This window comes from Solenopsis invicta, chromosome 3, assembly GCF_016802725.1.
Source record: "Solenopsis invicta isolate M01_SB chromosome 3, UNIL_Sinv_3.0, whole genome shotgun sequence".
NCBI lineage: Eukaryota > Metazoa > Arthropoda > Insecta > Hymenoptera > Formicidae > Solenopsis > Solenopsis invicta.
This window is the reverse complement of record NC_052666.1, coordinates 31,980,142-31,996,291: the sequence shown is the minus strand read 5'-3', so window position 1 is coordinate 31,996,291 and position 16,150 is coordinate 31,980,142. Positions and strand designations below refer to the sequence as shown.

The window sequence follows — 16,150 nt, the reverse complement described above, 5'->3', positions numbered from 1 at the left end:
TCCCCTTTGCCGATAAATCACCACAATTTTACCTACTGGTAAGAGAAACGCGAACGCGAACGCGAGCGCGCTCAAAGGGATCTCCGATAAAGGGTTTGAAAAAGGAAGGATCTCCGCAAATATTCCATTAGGACGTGCTCGCTAAGAGCCGGTGTAAAGTATCACTCGAGGCTCTCGTATTGCCTCGAATGAGGGAAACCAGAAAGCCAAGGAACGTGTGGTAACTGAAAGAAATGCGAGATCAACGAAGAGATGCGGAAGAATCGATACGGATAAAGTGACAAAGAGATCTATTTTACCGGAAGCGTAAAATATTCATTGTCGAGTAGCAGTGCGAGAGCGATCTTTACTTCAATCTTCGATATAACGCGCTTCTAGAGTTTTTCACTTTTTATACGGTTTATCGAGCTTCTTTCTTTCTTTCTTCTTTCTTTGTCTTTCTTCCTTTTTCCCAAGCCTGCGCGCGAATATATAATTAATCGATATTCGAATGAGATTCTAATTAAAAAAGTTTTTGTGTCTCCTGTTTTAGATTTCTTTCCACACTCGCTTTTTCCGCTTAAACTTGGTTTACTTTTGTTACATCGTGTCTACAATCCCGTGGATCTTTGCGACTTAAGCTTAGAGTTTCGTCCCCTCTCTCATGAATCAGACGTACTTATACGAGTGCCATGATTTGCGGCGCATGATTTGCGAGCGAGGAAAAGTGAGGAGGAAAAGGGCCAGCGAGAGGTAACGCGACGTGAGCCGATAAAAGATCGTGCGCGTGACGTTTTTCGCGCGGTGATGTAACGAGTGACGGATCGTTGTCGGAAAAAGGTGCTGTAGTTACACTCGAAAATTGGAGAGGGATTACCACTACTACCACTACCACTTGGCACTTGGACGAGCGAAGGGTCGACGCGAAAGGTACATCCGGCAATCGAGAGGGGCGGGATGATGAAACGCGTCATTTGTCTCCGCGGACCCAAAATACTCACGGTACTCAACACGAAGAACATCGGGTGCGGTTACGAAGCTGTAAAAGCCTGGCAACGACAAATGCATCCGCTTGTTGCGAAGGCGCACGAGTGCATGCGCAAGTGTTGGCCCGTGCACTGGATGGCTGTAATTGGGCGCTGGTTACAGAATTCATTGCCGCGTTTAGGGCCTTAAACGGCCGGGAGATAAATCACGATTAAACGCGACCATCAATCTAAACTCCAACGTCGTGCAACGCCATGTAAAACTGAATGCTGCATTGAGGTTCAGAAAAAAAAGGGAGTAAACGTATATGATCCTCGAAAATTCGATACGTAATTTTACGAGTAATTAAACATTCAATTAAAGTTGCGTACATTCTCTCAATGTCTGTTGCACTCGTAACGTCGCTGAATATTTGACGCTTTTACGCTTTTAAATTGATTTTTACGATCAATTTCCCTTGCGAGATGAAACATTGTCATGTATCAAAGTATTTGCCGCATAAACGTGCGTTGTATCTGCGTAACATCGCTGCGTAATATCAGTAATCTGGCGCAACCAGGGGCAGAAATTTCGTTGCCACATTTAAGACCAGCCTAACCATAACACGAACCGGGCTGAGTATCGAATCCGACGTTGAGCAAAGCTGGTGGAACCGCAATTTACATGCGCAACGTACTGCCCTTAACGCAGCATGGGTATAGTCGGGCTAATGGAGGATCTTAGTACAAACAGAATTGATGATCGCATAACAAACGCCTAAATTTATTTCCAACAGTAATGTCGCGTATATTTCAGAAGACTGTCGCGCGTATTTTTTTCTTTTTTAATAAATTCTTTCGATATAAAATCCGTATACAGGAATCTGGAGAGTCATAAACTGTTGACGTCCTGATATTTTCGTCGATTAAAAATTGGCACGTAATTGATCAAAGGGTTTAATCATTAAAGTTTAATGCGGGAGCAAAATAGAGGGGAGTAAAATATTCTGCATAATAAACGCTATTATAGAGATATTTTAACGCGGCAGGTAAATATGCGAAATTTGCCGTAACCATCCGCGGCTGCCATTTTCACCGCGCAAAAAAATGCGCTAGTAATGATATTATTTAAAAGAATAGAAAATAACGAGTAATTTGAAAAATACCTTTGTTATGCAAAATAAAAAGCTTGTTGCATATAATCAAATTATACTTGACGAGCTCGTAAATATCAAAGTATCTTTATAATATCTCTGTACGGGAATGTTACATCCACGTATTCCGAGTAAGCCGCTTACGCGTTAACGAATGCCAAAGACAGCGCGCGTAGTCGAAAATCTGATAGTAACACCAATGCGAAATCGGCGCGCAAAATTATTCACACGATTCACTGGTCATATACGCTTGAATAATGAATGTGAATTCGTGCATGTATCTACGCCTGATAGAAATGCGCTGTATTCCCCACGTTCGTACATTACAGACAAATATAATGAGAAATTAATTGAAAGAATAATTAAATCTGAATAATTAAAACATTGCCGCAATTAAACTCGAGATAGATAATATCTGTTCAAATGCGTATCGCGTAAAAGGCTCTGTAAGAGCATTAAAATTATTTAAATTGATGTAGATAGAATAATTACTCGAAATAATATGCCTGACTTTTAAACAATTGAAATATAAATCTTACCTTTATAAACTTTGAAAAATTAGATGTAACTGTAGTCTCGATTGAAATTCAAAGATACACTTTTACGATATAAATATTCACACCTAATTGCAATAAATGAAAAATTTCTTATCAAGTTTGATTATTTTAAAATCGCAGCCCAAGAGTCCGTATATATAGAATCGACCGCCTAACAACACCGCGGAATTCAATGCTGCCCGATCGTGAAAGCGTTCGCGTGTAGTTTAAACGATCTTCCTGGCTCCTATTGTATAATTCAATAAAATTTGAATTTATTGCCATGCTCGCGATGCGAATGGCGATTGCTCAAAAACGATTCATTGGGGAATTCTCCGCGTACGGAAGTCTCACGTCACGTGTATATCTTTCTATTCTTTTCTGTTTATTTCTACTTAAGAACAAGTCCCGTTTTACGGTCATATACACATTAAATCATTGTTGATTTTTACATTTTCACTTGAAATCTCTACGGAGGAAGATTCGTTTCTTCGAATTGGAAGCAAACGTCACCGGTACGGCGCGGCGCGTATCCTATATCGCGTTTTCTTACATATCTTGTTGCCGGAGGCGGTGCCCGAAGCGCGCGAGCTTACCGTCGTATGCAACGAATGCACATTTATACAGTGTATATTCTCGACACGGGAGGCGAGAAGCGGGGCAGCTTCCGATCTTTCTCTCCGTACTCGAGGCATTGTATTCAGCGTGCCGCGCGATAACCGGCATTATCCGGACACGTTGTGATTTTCCGCGGAAAATAAACCCACCGCTGTTTCCGCGGCGTGCTGGGAATACGCGACACGGAGTCGACAAGAGCGAAAAGTCTCGACGGTTGACCGAGCCGCCGCCGCCGACGACGACGACGACGACGACGACGACGACGACAACGACGCGACGTGAGAAAGAGCGGCTCAGGTGTACATGATCAGTGAACGCACAACGAAATTGATCTTATTTTCCGCTCTCACGCATCCTTCCGCCATTTTCCTTTCACCTTCAACGCGTCTCGATGGTATTTGCGCACCGAGTGTATCGCCGATAAGGCTGGAATAATCGCTTCGCGACTATCGCATTATACAGTCGAGAGATCTCGAAATGATTCTTCATCATGCTATAGATTCAATTGAAGACGGTATAACTGTGATTTAGAGTTAGACATTTATCATGTAACAGACAGAATTAAAGTCCTTGAATATCACTCAACTGTGTGCACGTAAAAAAAAAAAAACACCATAAATATATCACAGAAAAAAATATTAATATTTCATAAATTTAAAAAAATAACAAAAAAATACGGAATCGTTGCTCGTTCACCGTTCTAGCAAACGGTGCACGTTCTCGACGGCGCGGCGCGCAGCGCGACGCATCGTGGAAAATGAAGAGTTCGCTTTGCGATATCCGTTGTTTTATCTCCTCATGTATGTACGTTATCGCGCAGCAAACGCGTTATCATCGGCTTTGCGACGAGTCGGACACAATTCGGCGAAATCGAGCGAATTAAGCGTGCAAACGTCGATGTGCTATGCCGAATGTGCGCACGGCCGTTCGCACTCTCGCGCGCACGCGATAACACCGTCGGCGAGCAATCGGTAAACAGATTAAAGCGCATTCGGCGAGTCACGCAGGTGAGCGCCAATTGCGTTCATTATTAACGTAATCAGGTGCAGCTGAGCCACGCATGAATACTCTTCGCAACGCGAGCGGTTAACGTTAACGATCGCGCTCGTTGGCGACGCGACGGTTGCGCTACCAGTCCGTGGTTGTTACACGTTGCCCGATCGGATGGTTTCCGATTGCCGCATCCGATAATGAGCCCCAAATCCGTCTAAAAAAAAAATGAATTATGCAGATTGGTATCGTGTTGCGCGAACAAATTCGGAAATTTCAAACGGCGGGATAACTCGTGATTTTTTTGTAGAAAAAAACGCAAACATCTTCCGATAATGAGAATAGTGAACGAAGTGTAAGTGAACGAATACGGAATTGTAGAATATCCATAAATATAAAATATAGGATATTTTCTAAAACGGATTAATTATATCAAACACACTGACAGTGAGAGAAAAATATCTTAAAATAAAAAATTTTACTTAATACAAAACAATTGTTTACTCTGTGAGTACTAATAGCTTATTTACTTGTAGTCAAGTTAAAAACTTTTAAATTAAAATATTTATGTAAATACAACGAAGAAATAATTTTTAATCAAGTAGTTTTTTTTGCAGTTCTAGAAAATATTTACTGTTACTTTAATTCAAGATAATCAGATTTTTTGAATCTAAAAAAACAATTTAATATTATTAGCTTATATATAAAATCATTATTTAAATGTAAAAAGTGTAAAAGTACAAAATTATATATACAAAGTAATACGTCTATTTACTTAAATAGTAAATATTTTTACTTAAACGGAACAAACAAATGTTTGCATCAAAATACGGTAAATGTACTTTAAGAAAATGTACTTTCTTCATTTAAAAACATTTTTCTCTCAGTGCACAAATGCTAGAAATGATTTAAATTTATATTTATCAAAATAAATGATATATTACACATTCGTAATTATTATAACATCTCTAAAGAAGAAGTAAATTATTTAACTTATAATATCTACAAAGTATATAATTTTGTCTTTGCGTGCAATTATTCATGTACCATCCCTTCGCGTTCACTTACATTTATGCAGCAAAACAAAACGACTACGAGCGACGAGTAATTCCGCGGTAGAACATTTCAAAATTCCTGTAGCTCGCTCTCAACACGCATCGAGTGGTCGGATGTTGCGAGTAGAAGCGACGACACTTCCAATAGCGAACGTATAAGCGAAGGGGAGCTGCAGGGTTCTCTAAATGGAGGATTCTCTTTGCTTTTGAGGCTGAGGATGTTAGCAGGATTTTGGTTCCGTTTGGCGGAGACGAGATGGGCGAAAAGGAGACAGTTTCTCGTGTCTTATGCTGGTATAGCGAGATATAACCACTAAACTTGTATGCCGTGCTCCTTCTGACACGCGCAGCAAGAGAGAAAGAAGATAGAAAAGCAGAGAGAGAGAGAGAGAGAGAGCCCTAAAGACGAAGCTACATTTGCATTTCTCGACACTTAGATGCGGGCGGCAGGGTCGGCGCGTTATGCAAATCTTAATTTGCCTCACTGGAAAACTCGTAAAATATCCATGCTTTCCCGCAATAAACCCTCAAATTACTTACAAGCTCTCCTTCGTTTTAGCCTCTCCCCTCCTCCTTTCCTTCCTATCCATACGTTTTGCGTAGAGAGATTCACGTGATCCGGGAGCTTTTCTCGCTGCGTGAGATTAACGACGACCACGTCGAGAGAAAAGGGGGGGAAAAAAAACCATCGAAATAATGCTATCGCGCGCATCGCCGACCTGGGATCGGGAGGACGTAAACACCCCCGCGGGTACTATTCGCGACACGCCTCGAGGGAGTTGGATCTTGATTTTCCCACGCGCCACTATATCATTAGCGCGTTATCGTCCGGCGAGTACAGAGAGAACGATCAATTAGCAGCGGCCGTGCTATGAACGTGCGCGTTTCGGCAACGGTCGTAGTCGATGGTTATTAGATACATGTACACGTAATTCGATTCGCTCAATTATCGTAACAGCGCGGTCACCGTGGTCGATTAAAAAAAAATCGTCTGGTAGACCGGTATGCATTCGCGCGCTCCATTTCCTCGCGCGTTTAACAACCCCCCTGCGTCCCGAAAACGTGAATGCGTCGCTATTTATAGCGATGATTACTCATTCACTCGATAAATCATAATTTGCCCGTCAGCCTGCGATACACCGCGATGCACGGCGCGAATGACAGCCCGGGGTGCCCCGAAACCCCCTGCGCCGCACTTCTCTCACGGACAGGGAGAATACCCGCTATATAATTTAGGTGATTTAAAGCGAGCGATAATACGGCATCACATACCCGAATTGATTCAATGGCGATACCCCCGTAATTGCACGGAGAGCAACCGCGATTCCGACAGGGGGGACAGAGACGAGAGAAAGAGAGAGAGGGGGGTGCCTGTCCTCGTTATTTAGCTAAACCATCTTCAGAAAGCCACATATGCAAATGATCACACGGCTGTTCCCACCACAGCTGGCTTAAAAAATGTGTTTATTTTTAAATTTACATATAAACTATGTAATTAACAGCTATAGTAAAATTTGTAGATATATATTAAATATATTAAATATATTAAATATAAATAGACATGTAAAAGGGTAGAAAAATATTTTTTTTAATTCCTAAAAATAAACAAATTTTTTGCACTCTTAACTAGCATACCCACTTAATTATTTTATTGTTATCAATGTAAATACATGCATACAAAAATATTGAAAGTGTCACAGGAGGAGCTGTCTCTCGATGACATAACAGGCAGTATTTGAGTGCAAATTAAAATTATTGTGTGAGATAAATGCATGGTTTTATTACGTTATACAGTGATTTTATTTTACACTGTTATCAAAAGAAAATAAATGCAAAAAAAACTGATATATTACTAATTGCATATCATAGAGAAATATTAAAATAAATTATTGCATTCTTTTCACATACATATACAGATTAATAACAACTTACAATGTTGCAGTGAAATTTGTGATCTCGGAATTTTTGTATGTTATTCGCTGTAACATATATATGTATAATAGTGCGCGCCTGTTTTGTCTAGTAACGAATAAATTATTCGTTATTCGCCTTGTTCAAATAACGAATAAATAAATTTATTCGAAAGTTATTTTATTAGTAATTTTTTATTCGTTTTTCAGAATAAATTTTGCCCCACTGTCCTACAATAAAATTCCGCAAATTCCAATAATAAAACGGTTCAATCGATATACTAAATAATAAATTTATTTCTGTCTTTCTCTCTAACTTAAGTGTAATCTTATGTTAATTTTTCACTCTAAAAATTACTTTGAAATAATTCCATTATTTTTCCCAATAACTAAAAAATTCACAAAAACTTATTATTTGCAAGCTTTCAATTTTAAATACCAATTATTAAAAACCTGATAGACAAAGTGTTTTTTATTCGGTGGTACTTTGAAAATCTCTCTCTCTTTCTCTGTTCATAAAAAAGTGAAAGACACTAATATGTCTTACTAAATTAATCAAACTAGATTAAGTCTTTTTAAAACTTGTACTAAAATCATAATTAAAAAGAGACTTTATCACTGAAGTTTGAACGAGTGTGAAACGCCCTGTACATAAATATATAAAAAAATATCTTGCAAATTTATAAACACATTTAAAATTACTAAAATCGCAGCGTTACAAAATCATTGTCCATAATCTAATAAAATTTCTAAAATTAATTAATTTATTATCACGGATAGTCGAAAAAAATGCGCAATAGCCTTATCGGTTTTTATTGCGTAGATAAGGGAAATTTGTACGAGCGTCGTCCCACCGAAACGAAATGCGAGATATCTCGGACAAAAATCAGCTCCGCTTGTTGCAGATAACGTCGCGACTTTACATCGCGCTTCAGAAAACGAGGGGCGATGTGTTTCTCCGAAATAGGAACGAACGCATCGACGATCGCGATCTGATAATGCATGTCGCGATACATGATTCGTCTGTCCGCCAAACTTCAGTCAGAAAGAGAGAGAAAGAGAAAGAGATTCCAAAAAACATCGCCAAGTCAATAAAACGCGTGTTTACAAAAACAGATGAATCTCTGAAAATCAATATTTTCAAGCGAAACGCAGTCTTTAGCGAGTGAACATCACATCAAAAACTGATAAATATCGAATAATTAAACAACAAAAATGGATATAATAAGAGCAAACTGCGATTATTTTATTTTCCTTTAGTAATATTAAATTATTGCACATTTGTTAAGCAAAAAATGAAAAAGAGGAAAGGGTAGAACTAAATCTATGTAACTTCAATTCAGGCTGCAGTCTAAAATTCGCACTATTTGCAATGTGCAAATATTAATTTAGAAAAAAATTCTCTTAAAGAAACTAAAGTTTGGAAAGTGTTAGACAAAATAAAATATGAAAAACCTTTACATAGTAAATTTAAAATTAAATAATGCAAGCGTCATAAGTATATCGTAGGAAGAAGAATAGCGACACGCGCTAGTCGTCATAAGAACGTCGCCCAAACACCATCTCGACTACACATATTTAAATTACCTATATATGTAATTAAAGTGAAATATGTAACCAAAGCACCATCGCGCCTATAATTTATGAACGTTGCCCAAGCACCATCTTTCCTACAACAAAATGGAAAATATAAAGCCAAACTTGTTATAAAAGGATGTGAACAGAAAAAAAGATATCGAGATTACCAAGAAATGTACAGTCTTGTGATAGGACAAAGTACATTAAGAAGCAGCTTTGCAATAGCTACTACAAAATATTTTAAAATAGTGACATTTCATATCAAGACAGCTTTTCTGTATAAAGACTCGACTGAAGAAATTTATATGTATCCATCCAAAGGATATAATTATAAAAATAAAATTTTGAAACTAAAGAAAGCTCTATATGGACTTAAACAGGCGCTTTTGAGATAATGGAAAATTGTTGGATTTTCAAATTTTCTGACAAAGATGGGTTTTAAGTCTTTATGCAGTGAGCAATGATTGTTCAAGAAATAAAAGCTATATAATATTTGGAATTTATGTCGACAATTGATTGCTGATTGGAAGTAATAAAAAGAAATTAACAAGATTTTGAAAGAATTGGCAAAGAAATTCAAAATTAAAATTTCAAAAAATACAAAAACTTATGTAGGACATGAAATTGAAATTAATGAAGATTATTTGATTTTAACTTAAAGAGATTATATCAAGAGAATTTTGCTACAAAGTAAAACAAAAAATACAAAGACTGTAAAAGTGCCTCTATTACAAGAAGATAAAAGTAAAATACCATAGAAGACAAAGAATTATCCATATAAAGAAATGATAGGTAACTTACTCTACACTTTATCTAAAACAAGACCAGATATCGCTTATGGAATGAATTTTATAGATTTGTAGAAGAGCCAACTCAAGAATGAATAAACAACCTCAAACATATATTAAAATATGTAGATGGAAAGAAACACCAGAATAAAATACAAGAAGAATGAAAATATATACTTTTTGGAAGCATATTGTGATGCTGACCATGCTGATGATACAGAAACAAAAAGTACAAGAAGGATTACAGGTTACATCATTTTCTATGAAGGTAGCTGAGTTAAATGGATGCTTGTTACTATTGAAAGATAATTTTGCTAATTAAATGTTCAAAGATTTATTATATTGATACAAGATCTTTAAATTTGCTTTATAATTTGTAACGGTAAGTTAAATAAATCAGCTGTTAAAATTTTATCAGAAAATAAGATCTTAATCTGTATCATAACTGTTACTGCACATGTATACAATAAGTTTCCTCACATTAAAAACTCCATGTTCATGTAAGCAATAAATGAATCTACTCACCATTCGCGACCGATGTGTCTGCGTCCCCGTCGTAATCGTCTACGCGCTGCTTTATTATGACTGTTACAACATTTGCATTCCACGATGTACCACTGGAAAAATGCGACTAATTAGAATCACGCGCACGCACTCCGCGACGCACTTTATATTCCCGACGCATATATACAATAAGTTTCCACACATTGAAAACTCTCCATGTTCATGTAACCAAAAAATGAGTTTACTCACCATTCGCGGCCGATGTGCGTGTGTCCCCGCCGTAATCGTCTACGCGCTGCTTTATTATGACTGATACAACACCTGGATTCCACGAAGTACCACTAGAAAAATGCGACTAATTAGAATCACTCGCACGCACTCCGCGACGCATTTTATATTCCCGACGCGTGTTATACGCAGCACGCACTACACACGCATATATGTATGTGCGACACACGACGCAGGACAAACAAGACGAAAAGTAACGCGCGCCATTATTCCTCACTCACCCCCGCGGTAAAGTGAATTGGATAAAAAAAAAATCAAGATGGCGCGTCTATTGGCGCTAATCGCAAGAACGTATGCACGTTCCGTCTCTCGCGTGCAACTCGCACGCTATTTTGACTTTGCGGTGCGAATTATCACCGCGGGGTGACTTCCACCGTTTATCCCGACATTAATTCCACCTTGCCACACGACTGCGTCTATCGATAGCTCCATTACGCCCTCACGCGTATCCTCAATTGAAGATAGAGAAACCATAATCGCCCGAATCCATTTCGACGCTACCGATATATTAAATGGGCCGAGACAGCGCGTACGAAGTCGGAACGTATAAGACGTGTCTGAAAGATTACTTCCATCCCCATCTCAAATGTCTTACCTTTTCCAAGTGATCTAATTGTAAATCAATCTAACAAGTGTGCGCCGAAAAAGGTCGACGCAGCTAATCACAGCTAATCACGAATCAAACAGATCGACCGCAATGCCCTCTCCACGACCGCGGCCGAGCGAATAAAAATCCAATATGGCGATTTTACAATACGCTATTCGCACGGATTCACACGTCACACGCCGTTCACGTGGCCGTGATTTAAGAACACAAGCGCGCCAACCGTCGATACGGTATTTCGCGATGCGAATTAACACAGCGCATCACTTGCGTTATTCAGCCCCCGATATTAACCCTCGCCGTCGATACGATAAGTCTATCGATAAATTATTACGCACGCGTGCACATCCTCCTAATTAAGGATAGCGAAACGACGATCATCCCGGTCCATTCGACATTAATTAACTGATTATTCGCGGAACGTGCGCTTGAGTAATCCAACAACACACTCGGGTACAGCAAATATAAATGACACGAACATCATTGCGGTTTCCTCTCATTGAATGATAGTGATATCGGGTGAAATGTACTTCCATTTTTCCCGCGTATTGCACGATAATCGTGATACTTGCGTCATCTCTCGGAACATTTCGGAACGACCGTACGTTCTGCGAGCGATAATTGTGGCACTCGCGCGATCTGTGGGTACAATCCGCTATCGGCGTAAGGATCGCGAGACGGCGCGGCGGCGTGGCGTTCAACCACGTCCAACATCCTTTCCGACGCTCTCGCGATAGTCGCGATTCCTGGCATTCCGGGTGCGTCGTGGTACTTGTGCTCGTCGTCGTCGTCGTCGTTGTTGTCGAGGCTGTTCGGGGCAGAGGCCGTGGAGGAGGGACATTGGCAGCACTGACGATGCTCCTTTCCAGATGGTATCTCCGGTGACTAATCGCGACTAGCGTGTGCATACCACGAAGAGGAGTAGTGTTTTAAACGGCCCGTTTCGTGGAACGTGTGAAATGAGCATTCCTTGAGTCGCGGTAAGTAAGGCGAAATGCACGAACGCATCTTCGTTCCTTTCTCATTTTCTCGCGCTCTCTTTCCGTCTCAATTTGCCCCTGGCGTCGTCGTCTCTCGTCGATTGTTTACCGCGACGGGCAACGCCGATTCTCGTCGTCGATCACCCTCTTTCTCTCGACTCGAGCATACCCTCGTCCTCGAGGAGAACACCTTCCGAACCGACGATCTAGTCGGAGCCGCCGCGCGATCGATCACCGTGTGTCTCGCCGTCCACACGCGTTTCTTGCCACGGCCACGCGATCGTTAGAACGACTCGCCCCTTATTTATATCGCTTCCTTTTTTTTCTCTCTTATCCAAAACTCGTCCAGGAGACGAAACTCCTAACTGGAGAATGATCCAAGAGTAAGATGAACATGACGCGCGCGCCTGACTCCGTTAAGTACATGCGGTAATTGAGAGTGACTAATACCCAGCGATTATATGATTGCGTTGAGCAGGAGACGACACTAGGCTATCGCTTAATAAGCTAAACAACTTGAAGACTATTATTGCTGAATGCTCTTCTCTCATTAAGTCGTGTTGGCTCGTACGTTTCACGATGTGTTTTTGCTTGTTAAATTTGCCTTAATGTGTGCGTTAAACACTGGAATTTTCTAGAACACAAAAGGAAGTTTGACAAGAAATCGCACAATGACTAAAAAGTTGCTTTCTTTGCAGAATACAAATTGTCAATTAAAACTTTTTTCAAACTTTCACTATCTATTTGATAAGATATGTTTTGAAAATAAGTGGAGTTAATAATAATAATAAAGATAAATAATAAAGGACTTGTATACAAAAGATAAGATAAAGTAAGATAAAAGGGCTTGTACATTAAAATCTATCTGAATAAATTTTAATTGCTTACTCCATCTATCTTTGTACTTATAATTTTTTCATCTTTTAATTAAATTTTATATTTCATACTTATACTACAATATATATCCAAACAAGTTTAGTTTTTGTTTTTTCAAAGTACCTAAAATTTGATAAAATAAATCATTTAATCTGTATGAGGAATGTAAACCTTTTTTTATCATCTTTCATGTCATGCGACATGGAATTTGTGGCATTCATGGGAATAAGAGAAAAATATACCTGCGAGTGAGAGAGAGGATAAAGATTCTCTAATCAGAGATTGGCTACAAAATAGCCTCTCTCATTCACATTTGATGAAATCTCATGGTCAATCTCTGATTCTTTCAGATAATACGTATATTTTTGTTTTTATTATAAATAATTTCTATTTAATTATAAAATTGTTATAAATTATAAGATAATTTCTAATTTTGTGAGTATATAATTCTGATGTATGATGCAACATTGGCACAGGATTTCTTTATTAGGCCTTTTTTAATAATAATTTTTATCATTTTTAATCATAATGAATACATTTTAATTTAACAATAATACAAGATAATAAATACAAAAAATGCTATTGATTCACGTAGATCCATATGATGTAAATAACAAGTTATCTAAAATTGGATGTAATACATATTAATGATTGAATATAAATGAAAGAATTGAAAGAATTGGTTATAGATTAAACATATCTTTATTTTAACATGAATCATACATGTGACAAACATTAATATAATTTCTTACATACATTTATAATTTACACTACTTTATCTTATCTTCCTGATAAGATTTTCTACGAAAACATTAATTTTTTGGATAAGATTTCTTAATATTAATTTTTGATAAATTTTTTTCAAAGAAATTTAATTAATATGAAAAAAATATGAATGAATAATTATATCACAGTCCTGCATTTATTATTGACAGACAATCCAAGAAGTGATCAGAAAGAAATAATACGAAGTAGAACTTGTCTTAAGAAACTACTATGACAGAATACAAGCTCGTGGTAGTTGGAGCTGGAGGTGTTGGAAAATCAGCGCTCACCATCCAGCTAATACAGAATCATTTTGTCGACGAATATGACCCTACCATCGAGGACTCATATCGAAAACAAGTAAATATACACAAGCTTAATTTCTCTCGTAATTTTGTAATAATTTTCAACAAATCGTTGTTGAAAACATTGAATTATTAGATTCAATCATATATTTTAATAATATAGAAGTGTAGAAGATTTAAAGAATTATATGGTTTTGTGTTTTTTTTATTTTATTAACTTTCAATGTGTTAAATAGGTGGTGATCGATGGTGAAACGTGCCTTCTAGATATATTAGACACAGCTGGACAAGAGGAATATAGTGCAATGAGAGATCAGTATATGAGAACAGGAGAAGGTTTCTTATTAGTGTTTGCCGTGAACTCTGCTAAAAGTTTTGAGGTGAGCACATCAAATAGACAATTCGTTTGATTTACAGTTCTAAAATGATTGTATATTATGCTACAGGATATTGGAACGTATAGGGAACAAATAAAACGAGTAAAAGATGCGGAAGAAGTGCCAATGGTGTTAGTGGGAAATAAGTGTGATCTTCAGCAGGCTTGGGCAGTAAATATGACTCAAGCGAGAGAAGTCGCGCGACAATATGGAGTGCCATTTGTAGAAACATCTGCGAAAACGAGAATGGGTGTAGACGATGCATTTTATACCTTGGTGAGCAAACACCTCTACTTTTTTGTAGCTTTAAAATTTTGTAAATTTTAATTAGTCATAATATTCACAATATCCCTTATATTGACAATTGTAATATTAAGCTTTCTCAACTACGTTTGAAATAATTTCGCGAAAACTTGCAAGTATTTAAAGTTTTGACGCGCATTTCAGGTCAGAGAAATACGGAAAGATAAAGAACGTACAGGTAAACCACCTGGAAGTAGTGGGCACAAGAAACGTCGATGCTGTGTTTTATAAGTCTTTGGATAACACCAATATACTTTTACTTGACTACTACAACGCTGAAATAGGATATGAAAAGCCTTACATTATGTTCACAGTGCACAAACATTTACAGCTTATTCTGTAGAATATTGTAATGAATTGCAAGCACAATTTTTTCTATACATTGAGAGAGAACAAATTACCTAATAGTACATTTTTACTAATGGGCTTATGTTGCATATGAGAAACGTTTACTTGGCAGCTTGCCATGCAATTCCATTACTGAAGCGTCTAACCCTTGATTGAATGAAAAAAATGATGCTGCTTTTTTTAATTACATATATTTAATGTTGGCACAAAAAGACATTGAATTTTATATATGTATATGCTTTTATAATTGCCAAATTACAATTAATTTGCAATGTTGCATATAATTTTACTCTTATTTTTGCATTGACATTAGGTCCTGTCGTCTCTATAATGCAAAAAAATAATTACAAAATAAACTAAATAACACAATTTATATAACATGTGGCATAAAATGTGACATGTATATATTGCAAGTGTTTTTATTTTATAGATATTTAATTGACATATATCAATCACGTGTCGCACTAATGGATTTTAGTTAAACAGCAATATTTTAATATATTAATAAAATAAAATCTAATCGATGTACGAATTATTTTATACTTGAATTAAGTTTTGTATTATTGCCATTTTATATATAAAATACTTGCCAAATAACTAAAATTATCATTCTAAAGGAAAAACTTTGAATCACAGAAATGATATCACAAACTTAATTCATTATGTGCTGTGATTAGATATTCTTAAGTGCATCAAGTTAATTAAGTGTACTGTGATTAAGTCTGCAATTTAAAAAAAAATAGGACTTTATTTGATAATTATATATAGGGTTTGGCACAGGAGGGGAGGAAGGAGAGTACGGCATAACTGTATTCTCTAGCTAAGCAATTAAATTTTTTTTGTACAATTTGGAAATAGACATGAATCAAATAATGAGTATTGTAATTATACCAAAATAAACTTGCATGCCGACTAAATTTGGATAGGAAAAACATCGTTTTCCTGTATTAACTACACTTTTCATGCTACTAACAGATTATTAACCAAAGGCTTAATATTTAACTATACATTTATTATATAAGAATAGTGAATTTATTACAAGAAAGCTATATTTCTGCTAATATATGTTTATAAATTTATCTTTCTCTACAGTTTGTATAAGGATTTATGAAGTATACTTAAAACTGTTATCTCTTCTCTCCTAAACTTTAAGAAGAAGCGTAAACTAGATACTGTTATTATAAGCATTATAAAGAATTAAAATAGTAACAATCTTAGGTTTCTACT

General features: G+C 37.1%; 2 protein-coding genes across 3 annotated transcripts; one reads left to right on the top strand and one right to left on the bottom strand.

Annotated features, from left to right (window-relative positions):
* Positions 1-2,705: 2,705 nt before the first annotated feature.
* Positions 2,706-11,916, bottom strand: LOC105204611. 2 transcript variants are annotated; one of them, XM_039446788.1, is made up of 4 exons: positions 11,449-11,916; positions 10,327-10,418; positions 10,099-10,190; positions 2,706-4,459 (listed from the first exon to the last, which is right to left on the bottom strand). In XM_039446788.1, the coding sequence occupies exons 1-4, from the start codon at positions 11,875-11,877 to the stop codon at positions 4,398-4,400; spliced, it is 675 nt and encodes a 224-aa protein (XP_039302722.1). In that variant the 5' UTR covers positions 11,878-11,916; the 3' UTR covers positions 2,706-4,397. The 2 variants fall into 2 exon arrangements, with proteins under 2 accessions (XP_039302722.1, XP_025987896.1); XM_026132111.2 differs by lacking the exon at positions 2,706-4,459 and adding an exon at positions 7,481-8,877.
* LOC105204609 (GTPase HRas) lies at positions 11,627-16,135 on the top strand. The gene is made up of 5 exons (XM_011173754.3): positions 11,627-11,949; positions 13,761-13,950; positions 14,132-14,275; positions 14,342-14,548; positions 14,720-16,135. Exons 2-5 carry the CDS (start codon positions 13,822-13,824, stop codon positions 14,804-14,806), a joined length of 567 nt encoding a protein of 188 aa, XP_011172056.1. The 5' UTR covers positions 11,627-11,949; positions 13,761-13,821; the 3' UTR covers positions 14,807-16,135.
* Positions 16,136-16,150: the final 15 nt, after the last annotated feature.

Bases quoted from the DNA above. Each gene is read 5' to 3' on its own strand.
- LOC105204611 (XM_039446788.1), bottom strand. From the start codon at position 11,877: ATGCACACGCTAGTCGCGATTAGTCACCGGAGATACCATCTGGAAAGG. The intron at 10,419-11,448 runs GTTCGTGTCATT...GCATTTTTCTAG, and splicing joins TGAGAGGAAACCGCAATGAT to TGGTACTTCGTGGAATCCAG. The intron at 10,191-10,326 runs GTGAGTAAACTC...GCATTTTTCCAG, and splicing joins ACGCACATCGGCCGCGAATG to TGGTACATCGTGGAATGCAA.
- LOC105204609 (XM_011173754.3), top strand. From the start codon at position 13,822: ATGACAGAATACAAGCTCGTGGTAGTTGGAGCTGGAGGTGTTGGAAAA. The intron at 13,951-14,131 runs GTAAATATACAC...TGTGTTAAATAG, and splicing joins AGGACTCATATCGAAAACAA to GTGGTGATCGATGGTGAAAC. The intron at 14,549-14,719 runs GTGAGCAAACAC...CGCGCATTTCAG, and splicing joins ACGATGCATTTTATACCTTG to GTCAGAGAAATACGGAAAGA.